We start from the raw sequence: 16,977 nt of genomic DNA on the forward strand, positions 1-16,977 counted from the left end.
CTCTCCTTCCCCCGGCCACTTGGGGTTGAGCCTCATATGTCACACCCTTTTAATGCACTTCACCAGCACAGTACACACACGCACATCATACTGGGGTTTAAGTAGCACATTATTGGGATCATATAGTTGGGTATGGATTGATCTTCATCCGCCACTCCTGCCCTCCCATTTTAATGCACACACTATATTTCAACACAATTATTAAACACACTCACTTTTCAGAGCCGGGGTCACAGGCGGTGATGGGTTTGCAGGGCAGGCTGTGGTGCAGCAGTGTACCGCAGCCTCCCACGGCAGTCTGCCACCTGCCATCTCCTGCCCTGCTTTTAATGCAACACTATCTTTGCTCACTTAGGGGGTCGCACACAACAAGGAAGTTAACCATAAAAATTATGATGGGGTTGATAGGTAGGGTGAGTGTGGCATGTGGGGTTGGCCCTGGATGGCTGTGGGGGTCTGGGGCCTGGTGTGGGGGAGTCTGCCTTGCCAGCTCTGCCGTGGTCTTGGGGGCCTGCTCTGGGACTCGTGGGGCCCGGGGTCCTGCGGTTTGTTGGGGGGGTGGGTGGTGGTGGTGGGGCGCGGGAGTCTTGCATGGGGGGCGGCCGGTTGCTGTGAGTTTGGGGGCAGCGGTTTCCATGGGGTGGGGTGTTGCCACGTTCTCACTTAGGCGGTTCACAACCTTGGGCTTGGTTCTGGAGTGGGATCTGGGGTGGGGGTGGTTTGGGGGCTGGGGGTATCTGGGGGGTCCTGCGGGCTGCTTGGGGGGGTCTCAGGTTTCGGGGGTACCTTGTGTGCTTCGTGGCCGGGGGGTGGGTCTCCGCCCTCATGTGCCGGTGGTCCCTGCCTGCACTCTGGGTTCAGTTGCGGTGGCTCCTTTGCCCCCCGTCCCCACCGTCGCTCGCACCTCCCTCCGGGTGGTGCGGTTCTGGGCTCCCCCGTCTTGGTGGGCCCTGGCGGCGCCTTGGGTGCTTCCCTCGGGTGTGGGGTTACTTCCTGTGCCTCCGTTGGGGGGGGGCAGTGTTGGGGGTGCGTTCTGGCACCGTCGGGCCGCTCCCTTGTGCACACCTGCTCCGGTGACTTTGGTGGCTGCCCTTCCTGGCCCCTGTGCCCTTCCGCTTCCCTTTTTCGCCTGGTTCCTCCTGGGGCCCTGCATCCTGGGCCCTTTTCCGTTGTTGCTTGCGGTTGGCCGCATGGCGTCCGACGCGCCGGAGTGGTCCATGTCTTATGGTAGGGTTCTGTACTTTTATCTTGGCCCAACACACCAGCCACAGTAGTGACTGGATATATAGCTGTGATCTGGGTCTCTGTGTGTGGCTGGTTATGTGTTCATGGCCGACACCACAATTCGGTTTTGGGTGCTGTCAAGGGGATCAAGACTCTGGTGTCCTAGATTAGGGAATGAATGCTCACTAACTAGACAACAGACTGTCGCTGTCACCGCTTGTTCATGTGTGGTGGTTTGTTCTGGCATGTTTTTTGTTGGGGCCCCGTCTCCTTGGTGTCTCACTTCGCAGTTATTGCTTTCACCACTTGTCTCTCGTTTTTGTCTGTCTTCGTGTTGTTTTGGTTGTCAGTCCCTCCTGATAGAAGTTGTCAGTCGGCTTTGAGTAGGATCTTGTAGGGTGATCGGGAAGGGCGGATGGGGGTCACACACGCACACCACATTCACTCACGCACTACATACCTTCTGTCCTGCAAGAATAAATTGCATATATGTGTATTAATGTTCATAAATGGTTCTGCCAGTGTGGCATTTACCATTACTATATATGCAGACAGGGGAAAAAAAAAAATTCACAATGTCATTATGGGGTATTGTGTGTAGAATCTTGAGAGGAAAAAAAAATTCATCCATCTTGGTATAAGGCTGTAACATAACAAAATGTGGTAAAAAGTGAAGCGCTGTGAACTTTCAGGATGCACTGACACACACACACACACACACACACACACACACACATATATATATATATATATATATATATATATATATATATATATATATATATATATATATATATATATATATAATGCGTGCAGAGCATGTCAGTCAAAAAGAATGCTAGATTGTAATTAGTGGGATTTTAGCTTCTTTACAATGTACAACATATTGTAAAACATAAAATAAATTGCTTGTTTTTTTAATAATTATTGTTAATGCTAGGTTGTGGTCTTACATTCTTTTCTGGAGGATCACTTGTTACCATTTTGACTGTAATATCTGTCTCTGGTTGGCGTCATTTGAAAGATTTGATTAAACCTCTGTGTGAAATTATTTTTATGACATTGCAAAGATTTATGCATGCATGCTGATAAACTTTAGGTCCAGGTTTTCAGTTGCAGAATAGTTGGCCATGTCATGTGATACTGCATACATATTTGGTATTTGTATTGCTTTATGTTCTTGTTTGGGTTTTTATTGCTTTGTGTTTAGGTTTTGTTTTGGTTTGTATTCATGTTACTGCACGCTCTTGTTTTGTGTCTGAGGTCTGTTTTCCTTTTGTTTGCCATGCCTCTTTCCTGATTGTTCCATTACACCTGTTCCTAATTTCTTCCTCATCACCTGTGTTATTTAAGCCCTTTGTTTTCTATCCTGTCTTTACCAGTTTGTATTACCTTGTGTTGTCACTCCCACTCTTCTCACAGAACTTGTCTATAGTCATTGCCTTGAACGTTTTGCCTGTTTTTTGAGCTCGAGTTTGTCTCGTTATTTGGATAACGCTGCTTTCCGTTTTGTATACCGACCTCTGTCAGTTTACCAAGTAAAATCTTTTACTCATTCCATGCCTCTGTGAGTCCTGCATTTGTGTCCAGCCTTTTTGGGTCCAAGTTCATGACAGGCCATTACACGGTTGAGGTTTTTTACTGTCAGAGTTCACGTCTTTAGTTTAAATTTAATCTTCCACTTTTGAAAATTGTTCAGCCATAAGAATCATAGTTTTACACTGGGTAAAACATTAGTTTTTGCATAGCTTCTGAAGCATTTCTACTTTTTCTATAAAATTACATAAAAATCCATTTCAGTGTCATAAGAAGCAACAAGTTAGAATAGATGATGTTTGGAACTGTGGAAGACCAATGCAAAAATGCCTTGTAGTTTTCATGATAAGAAGACATTAAAAAGTAAGGGTTGGAAAAAAAAACAATATGTACGGTTTGGCAATATTTCTTTTTGTGATATAAGAATTGATTTTTGATGTCCAGAATCAATATAATTTAAAATCAGTTATGGTGGAATTGTAGTATGATTTTCATTTAGCACAGCAGAAGGTGCAAAGTATTGCAGTCCTACTCTGGGTATTATTGTGTTGGAATTTAAAATTTCAATTAAAAATGGAGGGAACTTTGTTTGTACAATGCCTTGAAAAAGCATTTAGCACCTTGGGATTTGACACATTTTAATTTGTTTATGCCATTTCAAATACAAAAAAGTTATTCAGCCTTCTCTTTTTTTAGATTTCTAAAAAAATGTCCTCATTAAACTGAAACTCAAATCAAATCTCTACAACTTGATATAAATTAATTATCAAAACCAAGATGATAGGCTGCATAAGTAGTGGTCCCCTTTAGTATAACACATGCAAATAATCAGTTTTATTGCCAGTTTTCTTCAGACAAATCTGGATAGATACATGAACATTTCCAAGTCACTGAATATGTCTTGGACTTAATTTGCATCAGTCTTTAAGAAATACCTGCTGTATAGTACTGTATGGTAACTCTATCTGGAGGATGCAGTTCTCAAAAACCTAGTGACTGTGCAAGAAGGAGACCAGTGAGGAAAGACACCCAGACAGCCCAGAAGAAGTTATAGGCTTCTGTAGCTGTGGTTAGAGAAATTGTGCAAAGTGTATGTTTTGCATTTTTTCACGTTTTTTCTGCCCCACTCTGGTCCGTTTTCCTTCACTCAGCTGGGAGTAGAAGATCTGCTTGTGAAATCGAGCATCATTGCAGCACACTGATGCTGGTATGGTAGTCTTCCCATCTGATGCAGATGATACTCCACACACAACAATTTGCTCGAGGTCAAGGTGGTCCAGGTCACAGATCCATACAGCAGGGTTGGCATGACAAAAGCTTTGTACAGTACATGTGTATTTTTGTCTTGTATTAAAGGTTTGTGTTGTTGAAAATAGTGCGTAGCTGGCGGAAGGCAGTTCTTGGACACTTGAGTTAGTATTACATCTCATCATCGATGTTGGTGTTTGATGGGACATGGCTGCCCGGATATGAAAAGTAGTTCATGTTCTCCAGGACCTGTCCATGATGGTTTCACAGGAAACTTTAGATTGACCATGTTGGGTGGAGGCTGATACAAGATCTGTGTCTTCTTCAGGTTAATGTAAAGACCAGACTTGGTGTAGGCGTCATTGAAGGTTTCAAGGAATCTTTTTCAAGTCCTTCCTCCGTAAATGATGACACGCTGCTGTCTTCGGTAGAGGTGGGCGGATCGATCCTAATATCGATACCAACGCTGATATTGATATTGAACCATCCTCGTGTAAAAAGATCGATACTCAAGCTTTTTTCTCTCCTGCACGCACTGACTGTCTGTAAGAGCAGCGCTGTGCTGTGTCACACAACACAGAGCAGCGCACCCTTGTATTGTGGTTTGTCAGCCCTCTACCTCAGGAGAGTTTGTTTTAAATTGTGTTGAGTGATATTTTTTAAACAAAAATATTGATTGTGATAATAAAGTATTTTGTTGTCATGTACAATGTTTGGTGAAATTCTATCCTAGGTCTTTTGGATCCTTTGGATGCTATGAAGCTTAAATATGAAAAAGTATTGGTATCAATATTGGCGATACTGGGCCTGTAGTTACTTTATATCGGATCAATACCAAAATTCCCAGTATCGCCCACCTCTAGTCTTCAGCATACTGGAAGTCCGCGGGCACAGTGGTGGTGATTTTCTTGTTGGCTCTCAGTTGGCTCAGGTTGAAGAGCTTTCTATCCACTATGAACTACATAGACCACAATGCAAAGTGGACGTGACGTCACCTTCAGATCAGCGGGTCGGCACCGGTCTGCTGCCAGTCTGCTACAGACAGCTGAGGGTTTCCGGACGGGGGATTCCGCTTTACTACGGTCTGATTGTAGAAACGTCGTGTTTAAATGGCTAAAACATACGATTATCTTTTCAAACTGCTGCTGATCGGAGACAGCGGAGTGGGTAAAACATGTCTGCTGTTCAGATTCAGCGAGGACTCCTTCAACACCACCTTCATATCTACAATAGGTGAGCCGCCCCTAAAAACACCCCGTTTTTACTCCACATTACCCGAGTATTACCCCCGAGGTCGTTATGGCAATGATATGATAATTTTTGCGACTACAGGAACATGCATTTTGCAGTAACTACAAAAGGAAGACACAATGGAAATGTACAGCTGACCATGATGTGCAATAAGTGGCAATTTTTTTGGAAGTACTAGTTAAAATGTATATACAGTGAAGTCTATGGTTAAAACTGGATTTGGAAAATAATAATAATAATAATAATAAAAAAACAATTGTGTGAAGACTCAGAATACTAAGGTACTTAATATAATTGTGATCAACTGGAAAGGTTTTAATGTCTGTTTTTTTTTTTTTCATTACTCACAGCATTTGGGTTTCACTCTCACAGTACTTCCTGTTCTCGACTTGACAGCAGTTTTCGTGATGTTTGAAAAATAACAATGCCATGCTATGACTGTTATTAGGCTGAAAGACAAATTAAAATGAAATATTTTACATACCGTCGGTGTCTGTAAAATGTGCAAATATTTGACACTAAGGATGTAGCAATGCAGATACAAGTACTGGGTGTCAGTGGGGTTGTGCTAAATCATATTGTCCATGAGATACAGGGAGAATCTATATGAACAGATGATGTCGCTGTGAGCAGGAGTTCAAAACCTGACTGTTTGCAGACAATATACAATTTGTTCATGATTTAATTAATTGGTTTAGTCATTTGATTATATTATGCCCTTTGCCAAGTTGAGTGCATGGAGTATTCTAAATTCGGAGTGCCAGGTGTTGCTGTTTTGATTTTATATGGATAATAGCAAACGCAGAAATACATTTATTGAGTATAGATTTTGTTTGCTCAGAGAGATAATATGCCTGTGGATGTAGGAATGAATGACTTGACCATATGTACTGCCACAGTTATTTAAATTATTCATGATAAGTGCACAAATTCAATCAAACCATGGGAACCCCCCAGTCTATACGCACATTGATGCCACAAGCTGAACAATGTATCTGTTAAAACAACCAAACCTGCCCGTTGTTGGAGTTCAGTGTTAACTATCTGGATTGGTTGTTTTGAAAAAGATCACTTAATTGGACACATATCAACACTGAGATTCGTTGTTTTAACCAACTCGTTTTTAGAATGTTGTAGCACACCATATGAAGCATCAATGAGAGGTAATTCAAATTTTTTGTTTAATTTATGTCATATGGTATTTAGTACTTCCTCCTCCACATTTGGACTATGGATTTCAATGTCTAGTGTCTTCAAGTGGAGATAAACAGATATTTTTGGATAAAGGATTATTAACCGAGCGAGAGGTCTGTACGGGGAAATATCAGACCGAGGTTTGACAGTACAGACCGAGTGCAGCGAGGTCCGTGCGAAAAACACAGAAGTCTGATATCCCCATACAGACCTAGCAAGTGAGGTTAATAATTTGTTTATTATATGGCTATTATATTATATGGTTAACAGATGGTCCGGTTGTCATCTGGTAAGCTTTCAACCTGTGTGTTTTTTCCAATGCTGTTTAGATATTTATGGAGTACGTTCATGTCCGACTTGGGTTTTCTAATCTTGTTTTTAGCTTCCTGGTTTGTAACGAAAATACATGTTGTGGACCGATTGTCATGGTAACCAGTCCGATATTGGGAAAATAGCCGACTGGTAATCAGCCAATCAGAGCGTCACAGCCATATAATAATACAGCATATTTGTAAATTAGATTTAAAAATTACATTTACGCTGACCAGTTTGTTCATTTTAATGTTTCATTACAAATGATTTATGCCCACCGATATGCAATGCATTAGGAATGGGAATCTTTCAGCACCTCGTGATTAGATTAGATTATGAATCAGAGGGGTATGATTCGATTTTGAAATGCTTATTGAGCTTTTTTTGTTTGTTTTTTACACAGATTTCTTTTTTCTCACTAGCTGGGGTGATGATGGCAAAGTGGTTAGTGCTCTTGGTTTCAGCGCATAAGGTTCCCAGCTCAAACCCCACCCCTGCCACATTTCTCTATGCAATGTTGAGTTGCATCAGGAAGGACATCTGGTGTAAAAACTTGTACCAATTCAACATGCAGAGCTGCCTCGGATTTGCTGTGGCGACCTTGAGTACAAACAAGGGAGCAGCTGAAGGGACTTACTTTACTACTTCTTTTTTCCTCACTGTGTGAAAGTTTGGTACTTTTCAGTTCAAATCATGATCCATAAGAAATTTATTTCCAATACATTCTTTAACAGCTCAGTCATATTTGCACCTGTATGGCCTCATCGTGATGTATGTGCACATTGGCTGTACTGCACTAATGCACGTTTTACTTGTGTCAGAACAATTAAAACAGGAACACGCATTGTGATACCGATGAAACTTTGTGACACTGCTGATTTGCTGACACGCTAAACTGCAAAAATCATGGCACATGACATCTGTTCCCATCTTGTGCATGTGCAAATACACATATACAGTTTCAGTGGATTGAACTGCAAGTTTGCACAATGTGTGCTCCACTGCAATGTGCTGCCCAGCACACATTAAAATGAAAATAGTGGTGGAGATGATTTTAGGTGATCATCCATGATACACTTAGGGGTGGTGACCAAGTGGTTAGTGCGCTTGGTTTTGGTGAAACAACAGAATGAGTCTGCTTTTCATCTGAGCCTTTAATGTGTTCACAGAGGGTGAGAATAAAAGCACAGATTTTCTTTAGTGGTGTGAACAAACGTGTTGTCACATAACCGATTAGTTTGTATTTTAGATTTTGAAGTTAAAAACTGTGTTCAGATGGAGCCAGAAGTTGTTGCTAGATGCTTCTTTTCCTGCGGTCTGTTGCATGTAGTCCAAAAGCAGGTGGTTTTCCTTTCATCTTGTACACAGCACAGAAGCTGCTGCTGTTGTGTGAGTCAGAGCCTCCTGTTTTTACAGAGAGAAGCTGTAACAAAGCCATATGGCATGTACTTCAATAAAAAGTACATTTAGATTTCAAAAAATGACTTGAGTAAAAGTTGAAACAGGTTTGCATAAGGAACGTGAAAAGTTATGCAATCGATTATTGACATTTGTGAATTTATTCATAATCTGCATCATGATGCATCTAAGCCCCCCCCCCCCCCCACACACACACACCTAAAGTACATGCAAGCAACTAGTACAGCGGAGTGGGGGGAGTGTGATTTTGTGAGGTTTCCTTTGTCATATATAAAGCTATGAACATGTAAGACTAATAAGTGTGACCAGTGTGGAAAAAAACGGAGGAAGTCAGGAAGTTGGGGACAATGTGTGCAGAGCACTGTAATGCCCTTTCAGAGTTGGATACGGAAGTAACTGGTTTTGTGTGTTCATTGTTCAATCAGACTGTAAAATGTTTTTCATAAAATGTAAGTAAGTAAGTAAGTAAGTAAGCTTTATTTATATAGCACTTTTCACAGACCAAGGTCACAAAGTGCTTCACACGATATAAATAGACAATAAAAACAACACATACAAATATAGAACAATAAAATAAATTGACACTAAAATGCCAGTTTAAAAAAATGTGTCTTTAGTTCCTGTCTAAAAACATCCACAGAATCCAGTGAGCGAAGAGAACAGGGAAGCTCATTCCAGAGGCGAGGTGCCACAGCTTTAAAAGATCTGTCCCCTCGAGTTTTAAAACAAGTTCGGGGAACCATCAGCAGGTTCTGATTGGAAGACCTCAAACTCCTGCTGGAAACATAAGGCTGGATCAGGTCCTTAATGTATTCCGGTGCCTGCCCATGTAGGGCTCTAATGGTCAGCACGAGGACTTTGTAATTTATCCTGTAAAAAACAGGGAGCCAATGTAAAGACTTGAGGACAGGAGTAATATGCATTCTCCTGTGGGCGCGGGTAAGAAGTCGTGCAGCAGAATTTTGCACTACCTGCAGGCAGGCCAGCTCTTTCTTATTGAGGCATGTAAAGAGACTGTTACAATAATCAAGTTGTGAAGAAACAAATGCATGCACAATCATCTCTAGCTCATTAAAAGCCACCATTTTGCGTAATTTGGAAATGTTTCGAATTTGGAAAAAACGAGCTGCCTGGTGTGATGTTCCAAAGACATCCCTCCATCCAAAATGACACCCAGGTTACGCAGGCTGCCTTTAACAGAGCTGCTCAGATTACCAAGGTGATTCTTAATGACAGACATAGCACTATCTGGAGCTACAATCAATGTCTCAGTCTTATTAGAATTCAACTGCAGGCTGTTTTCAGTTAGCCATTCTGTAATTTTAGTGAGACAACTAATGAGAGAACAAATTTTCTGTGCTTCAGTTGTCTTAAAAGAACAGTACAGCTGCAAGTCATCGGCATACAAATGGTAGGACACATCGTAGAGCTGCTGGATCAGCTTACCAAGAGGAAGGATATACAGCAGGAACAAAATCGGACCCAGGACTGAGCCCTGCGGGACACCCCACAAAAGATCAGCAGATTCAGACATCACATTGTTCACAGAAACACTAAAAGTTCTACCAACCAAGTAAGAGCTAAACCACTCTAATACAGGACCTGACATGCCAACCGTATCCCGCAATCTATTAATCAAAATGCCATGGTCAACGGTATCGAATGCAGATGACAGATCCAATAAAACCAGCACAGAACATTTACCACTATCAGCGGCCATCATAATGTCACTAGCCACCTTCAACAGGGCAGTTTCAGTGGAATGAAACTCACGGTACCCGGACTGAAATGTGTCATAGATGTTGTTAGTCTGCAAAAATGATTTAAGTTGGGCACAGACCACCTTTTCCAAGACTTTAGCCAAAAAGGGGGTCTTTGATATTGGCCTAAAGTTCTTCAGTTCCATAGAGTCAAATCCTGCTTTCTTTAGCCGTGGTTCCACAACAGCATGTTTAAAAGAACAAGGAAACACACCAGTCGACAAAGACATATTGAAAATTTTAACAATACAAGGCCCAATAGAGTCAAAAACATTCATAAACAATCTAAAAGGAACTACATCCAAAATACCAGAGGTTTCATTATGTTGATGACAGATAGAATGTCCTTAATTGTAACAAGCTTAAAAGAGGTCCAGCATTGAGTGGGAGGTCCCAAATACCGGGAATCACAACAAGAGGGCAATGAGAGCGGCAAACTATCTTTTATGACTCTGACTTTGTCAATGAAGAGATTAAGGAACTCATCACTACTTGTTTTAGGAAGAACAGGAGTTACAGCAGCAGCAGGTGACACAATAGAGCTGATTGTGTCAAAGAGCACTTTGGGATTTCTCTTATTTGAGGCAATCAGCTGATAAAAATAGCTTTCCCTGGCCTCCTCTAACATCTTATTTAAGGAGGATATTAGATCTCTTAAATGTAGCCTGTGGACCTCCAATTTTGTTGATTTCCATAAACGTTCAATCTGGCGACATAATCTCCATCATTGATCCAAGGACAGAATCGGCCATGGGAAACTTTATTAGCTTTAAGTGGTGCTATCTGATCCAAAATAATAGCACAGTGGCTGTTAAAACAGTGCATAAAGCCATCAATTTCAGTAAATTCACTAAAAAGTAAAGGGTCAAATTTATCACAGAACTGCATAGCGACTGCGTCTGTGATAATCCTCCTCTCCACCCTAGTAAGTACTGATCTAGGCTCAGGTGGGGCCATCAGATCAAAGAAAACACAGCAATGGTCACTCAGAAAAACATCCTCCACACACACATTGGCAATATGCAAGCCCAATGCAAAAACTAAATCCAAGGTGTGACCTTTAGTGTGGGTGGGGCCTGACACGTACTGCTTAAAATTAAAAGCCTCAACCATAGATATAAGTTCCCTAGCTGGGCTGGAAGTGTCATCATCAATGTGTAAATTAAAATCACCAATAATCAAAACCTTTTCCAGACAAATTATAGATGTTAAAAAATCAGTAAAATCCTTAAGAAAAGTCCCAGCATGACCTGGAGGGTGATAAATCAATATGCAAAATGTGTAAAGCATTAACCTGCTTCTCTCTGTTTTAATTAAAAATATAGGTATAGACTTCAAAATCAGAACAATAGAACTGGAAGGAAAGCGAGTCAAACTTCAAATATGGTGAGTGTTATGTATTTGTTAGACGTGCCCTTCCTACAAGCAAACTATACGAGGTCTATTAGAAAAGAAACCAACCTTTTTTTTTTTTCAAAAACTATATGGATTTGAATCACGTGATTGCGACAGACAAGCTTGAACCCTCGTGCGCATGCATGAGTTTTTTTTACGCCTGTCGGTTGCGTCATTCGCCTGTGGGCAGGCTTTGAGTGAGCACTGGTCCACCCCCCTCGTCGGAATTCCTGTCTGACTTCTTCCTGAGAGACTGGCACTTTGCTTGATCAAAATTTTTTCTGAAACTGTAAGGCACATCCAAGTGGACACCATTCGAGGAATTCAGACGGTTTCGGTGAAAATTTTAACGGCTGATGAGAGATTATGGAGTGTTACTGTCGCTTTAAGGACTGTCCATGGAGCCGGACGGCGCGCCGCGCCCCGAGCCGCCGTCGTCAGCCTGTTTCAAGCTGAAAACTTCCAAATTTAAGCCTCTGTTGACCCAGGATGTTGTGAGAGAACAGAGAAGTTTCAGAAGAGGTCGGGATCAGCAGTTTATCCGGACATTCCACTGTTAAAGGAGATTTTGTAATGAAAGATGTGCGGATGGATTCGCACGTCGCCACCCAGCCGCTTATCGTGCGGCGCCACAGCAAAACGCCTCCGTTGGAGGCATTACAGGACAAGTTTGAACATGCCCAGCTGTTAAACAATTTCTCGGATACTCACTCGACTGAAAGCCATTGAAAACCGCCTGAATCTTACGAATGGTTATCAACACGGAGGTGTTTTTCTGTGGTGCCGCGCCATGAGCGGCTGGGTGTCGACGTGCAAATCCGTCTGCACGTTTTTCATTACAAAATCTCCTTTAACAGTGGAATGTCCGGATAAACTGCTGATCCCGACCTCTTGTGAAACTTCTCTGTTCTCTCACGATGTCCTGGGTCAACAGAGGCTTAAATTTGGAAGTTTTCAGCTTTAAACAGGCTGACGACGGCGGCTCGGGGCGCGGCGCGCCGTTTGGCTCCATGGGCAGTCCTTAAAGCGACAGTAACACTCCATAATCTCTCATCAGCTGTTAAAATTTTCACCGAAAACCATCTGAATTTCTCGAATGGTGTCCAGTTGGATGTGCCTTACAGTTTCAGAAAAAATTTTGATCAAGCAAAGCACCAGTCTCTCAGGAAGAAGTCAGACAAAGGAATTCCGACGAGGGGGGTGGACCAGTGCTCACTCAAAGCCTGCCCACAGGCGAATGACGCAACCGACAGGCGTGAAAAAACTCACGCATGCGCACGAGGGTTCAAGCTTGTCTGACATAATCGCACGTGATTCAAATCCATATAGTTTTTAAAAAAAAATAAAAAGGTCGGTTTCTTTTCTAATAGACCTCGTATATTTGAACCATGTCTCCATATTGTGTCCTCTTCAGGGATACAGCCGGACAGGAGAGGTTCCGCACCATCACCACGGCATATTACAGAGGAGCAATGGTCAGTTCTCAGTTTATCTTAAACTCACCGTATTGTCACTCAGGAGAAGAAATTTTTAGTAAGGATGATGTTTTCCTTCACAGGGCATAATGTTGGTCTATGACATCTGCAATGAGAAATCCTTTGAAAACATCAAAAACTGGATTAGAAATATTGAAGAGGTGAGCATGAAATGGAAAGTGAATATATGTAAAGTCAAAGAGCTGGGCAGAATTTGAAAGTAAATGTTGGAAATTGCTATTTTATGCTGCATTTATATATATAGAATGTGTCCTGTGCACATCTCACTGTCATTACTTTGCATGATGCTCTTTTAACTTTGCCCAGCACGCCTCATCTGATGTTGAGAAGATGATCTTGGGTAATAAATGTGACATGACAGACAGGAGACAGGTATCCAAAGACAGAGGCGAAAAAGTGAGTATTTTGTGCCATTTTTAAAATGCAGGGTCATTTTGTCTTTTCGGCAAACTAATGTACAGTGTGGAACAATTTACGTATCAGTAATTAAATTATGTTAGTTAAAACATACAGTTTTGAATAAGTTGACATTGAAGTGATGTTCACCAGGGCGTACTCACATTTAAAGAAGAAAACCAAAACATCCAAACTTCAGTGGAGTCTTCCATGCCCTAATACACTCAACAAAAATATAAACGCAACACTTTTGGTTTTGCTCCCATTTTGTATGAGATGAACTCAAAGATCTAAAACTTTTTCCACATACACAATATCACCATTTCCCTCAAATATTGTTCACAAACCAGTCTAAATCTGTGATAGTGAGCACTTCTCCTTTGCTGAGATAATTCATCCCACCTCACAGGTGTGCCATACCAAGATGCTGATTAGACACCATGATTAGTGCACATGTGTGCCTTAGACTGCCCACAATAAAAGGCCACTCTGAAAGGTGCAGTTTTATCACACAGCACAATGCCACAGATGTTGCAAGATTTGAGGGAGCGTGCAATTGGCATGCTGACAGCAGGAATGTCAACCAGAGCTGTTGCTCATGTATTGAATGTTCATGTCTCTACCATAAGCCGTCTCCAAAGGCGTTTCAGAGAATTTGGCAGTACATCCAACCAACCTCACAACCGCAGACCACGTGTAACCACACCAGCCCAGGACCTCCACATCCAGCATGTTCACCTCCAAGATCGTCTGAGACCAGCCACTCGGACAGCTGCTGAAACAATCGGTTTGCATAACCAAAGAATTTCTGCACAAACTGTCAGAAACCGTCTCAGGGAAGCTCATCTGCATGCTCGTCGTCCTCATCGGCGTCTCGACCTGACTCCAGTTCGTCGTCGTAACCGACTTGAGTGGGCAAATGCTCACATTCGCTGGCGTTTGGCACGTTGGAGAGGTGTTCTCTTCACGGATGATGCGAAGGAGATGTGTTGCACTGCATGAGGCAAATGGTGGTGACACCAGATACTGACTGGTATCCCCCCCCAATAAAACAAAACTGCACCTTTCAGAGTGGCCTTTTATTGTGGACAGTCTAAGGCACACCTGTGCACTAATCATGGTGTCTAATCAGCATATATCTATCTGTGGTGCAAATTTGATGAGAATCTGTGAAGTAGTTTTTTAACGTAATCCTTCAAAGCCTATAAAGTGAAATTTTGATCCAGAATTCGGATCCAGATCACCTCCAAAATTTAATGGATTCTTCCATGCCCTAATATCTGTGTTGAAAATTTAATCAAAATAGGTGCAGTAGTTTTGATTTAATCCTGCTAACAGACAGACAGACAAATAAATAAATAAACACCGATGATTTTATTCCATTCTTGGCGGATTTAATAAATAAATAGTGAGGGAAGCTTCCAAACCACAGATCACATCTCTGAAAGCATTGCAAATGTCTCTGAGAAGCTGGTCATTGGGCAGGTTTTGTCCATTGCGTCACCAGTTCCAGCTTCATGATCGACTAGTACAAAAAACAAAAACAGATGAATTTGTCGGTTGAGTCTCTCTTATGATTTTTAGCAACCTGTAGCTGAAAAAATGCATTTCTGACACTCCACATTGAAGCTGTAACTGCTGGCACAACAGACAAATGTAGCACATGGTCAGTATCTCCAGTCACACCCACAGAAGCTTGTAACTCCTTTGGTTTGGGTTAGGGTTGTAACATGCCACAGAAGTCTAAAATGAGTTGTTTCAGGCCTAGTTTTGCTTGTAGCCAATTCGTTTCTACATACACAGACTGCAAAATTGTAGGATTTTGAATAGCTTTAAAGAAATTCCAACCATGTTAAACTATAACAGCTATAACAGTGTGACCATGTAATTGCTTCTGGCTCTTTATGTAATTTATTGCCCCTTACCAAGAAGAAAACCATTGTATTCCTCATTTCAGATTTATTAAAGGTCACAATGAAAACTGGACCAGGACCCTCACAAACAGTGTCCATCTTGTGAAAGGCCCAGAAAATGGGTCATACAGCACTTTTTATACAATGTGGGTGTTTACAATGGGTGTAGTTTAGTTTCACATTTCTAATGTTACTGGCTTTCACAGATTGGGGGGGAGATTGGGGGGGGGGGGGGCTCCCTGTACCTGTATCTAAAACAGACATAAATGATAGAAGTAAAACTTAACTCTTACGTTTAAACATTAAACCAGATCCCAGAGACTTCCAATCAAATAGCAAAAGCAAATACTTGATAACTAACATAAAATAAGGACTTAGCACAGATATTATCTAACAACTGCTTTAAATCAACTCGACTGTTGTGCATGTTCCAGCGATGCTCTAATATTGCATTTTTTTTGTGTGTGTGTTTGTCAGCTGGCTATTGATTATGGTGTGAAGTTCTTGGAGACCAGTGCAAAGTCTAGTTTAAATGTTGAAGAGGTAAGTCTTTATCACCTTGTAAGTGCAATGTAACATAAATAATAAATATTCATAAATGATTTTCTCTTGTTCTAGGCTTTTTATACTATGGGCAGAGACATATTACACAACCTGTGTACAAAGACGGTGAGCAAATACTTGATCACACGTTTCTTTCAATAAATGCTACATTTCCTGTGAACCCCCACGTGTTTAAATTTTCTGAATTTCCTTTAAGACTGAGAACACTTCAGGAGGATCAGGAAGACCCATCAAGATCACAGAGAAGAAGTCGAAGCAAATTAAATTATTCAAGTGTTCTCTCCTCTAGCCCGCTCGTTTCCAAGAATCACAGCTCAGATGTGACTTGCACAGTTTTTGAAGGGTTCCTGGTTGCCACAGCGGCAACAGCAGCAGCAACAACAGTGGTCGCATTCAAGAGGTCCTACTGTGAGCTGACGCTCAAACATTCACAAGTGGCTGAACAGAAAAGAATGAAAGAGGAAGGAAACTGAATGGGCTCAGTGAACTGACGTGTGCAGAACCGTCAGCAGACTCTTTTGGCATTTATAGATGTGAATGGATATGAAAAAGAATGAAAATAAAGAATGTTTCACATATTGCAGTATTATATCATACATACCTTGTGACATATTGGCTATTGGAGTACTCTGGACATGTTCAGATAATGAAACCACTGAGTGTACTCGTAGTTGTCTTTGTAATTTCATGTATTTTCGTACTCTGCATTTGCACTGACAGCATGTTCATTGGTTCATGTGTGCCGTGTGAGGAAAGCAACAGCTGTGATTTTTTTTTTTTTTTTAAAGCTGCCAGGAACTGTTAATTAATACATAATGTGTAATTATCACTGTTTGCATTGAAGATGTATGAAGGATTCATTTTTAGCACATTTATAAAAAACAAGAACAAATGTTTTGTGAATTAATCGAAAGTATTATCTGCCAATTCTTGTTTTCATGTTGCGTAAATATGTATGTCAGCACAACTGTAGATAATCCAGCTCCCTTTATATGGTTGTTGGGATGGGGGGGCATTGTTAGCTTGAAGTAATTGTCTCGTGAACTACTGAATGTTGCACTAAACAAATTATATGTATTAAAGAGAGTAAAGGTCATATAGATCTTTAAAAGAAAATATGTGGGTGCACTCGTGTAGCAACATGAAATGCAGCCTTGAAAACAGTTTGGTAACATTTATATTCTGATTGAAAAATAATCTGTTAGTAATCTCACATGTCACACCATGAAAGTGGATAAGTTAGTCAAACAGTTTGTGGAAAGTGATAAC

The 16,977-nt window shown here is 41.4% G+C and overlaps 1 protein-coding gene across 1 annotated transcript; it reads left to right on the forward strand.

Moving 5' to 3' along the window:
• Positions 1 to 5,023: 5,023 nt before the first annotated feature.
• Positions 5,024 to 16,897, forward strand: LOC117515757 (ras-related protein Rab-8B-like). Its single transcript, XM_034176464.1, has 8 exons — positions 5,024 to 5,241; positions 11,270 to 11,330; positions 12,754 to 12,814; positions 12,898 to 12,975; positions 13,142 to 13,231; positions 15,622 to 15,687; positions 15,763 to 15,813; positions 15,905 to 16,897. Exons 1-8 carry the CDS (start codon positions 5,118 to 5,120, stop codon positions 15,995 to 15,997), a joined length of 624 nt encoding a protein of 207 aa, XP_034032355.1. The 5' UTR covers positions 5,024 to 5,117; the 3' UTR covers positions 15,998 to 16,897.
• Positions 16,898 to 16,977: the final 80 nt, after the last annotated feature.

Source organism: Thalassophryne amazonica, chromosome 8 (genome assembly GCF_902500255.1).
Source record: "Thalassophryne amazonica chromosome 8, fThaAma1.1, whole genome shotgun sequence".
NCBI lineage: Eukaryota > Metazoa > Chordata > Actinopteri > Batrachoidiformes > Batrachoididae > Thalassophryne > Thalassophryne amazonica.

Bases quoted from the DNA above. Each gene is read 5' to 3' on its own strand.
- LOC117515757 (XM_034176464.1), top strand. From the start codon at position 5,118: ATGGCTAAAACATACGATTATCTTTTCAAACTGCTGCTGATCGGAGAC. The intron at 15,688-15,762 runs GTAAGTCTTTAT...CTCTTGTTCTAG, and splicing joins CTAGTTTAAATGTTGAAGAG to GCTTTTTATACTATGGGCAG. The intron at 15,814-15,904 runs GTGAGCAAATAC...ATTTCCTTTAAG, and splicing joins ACAACCTGTGTACAAAGACG to ACTGAGAACACTTCAGGAGG.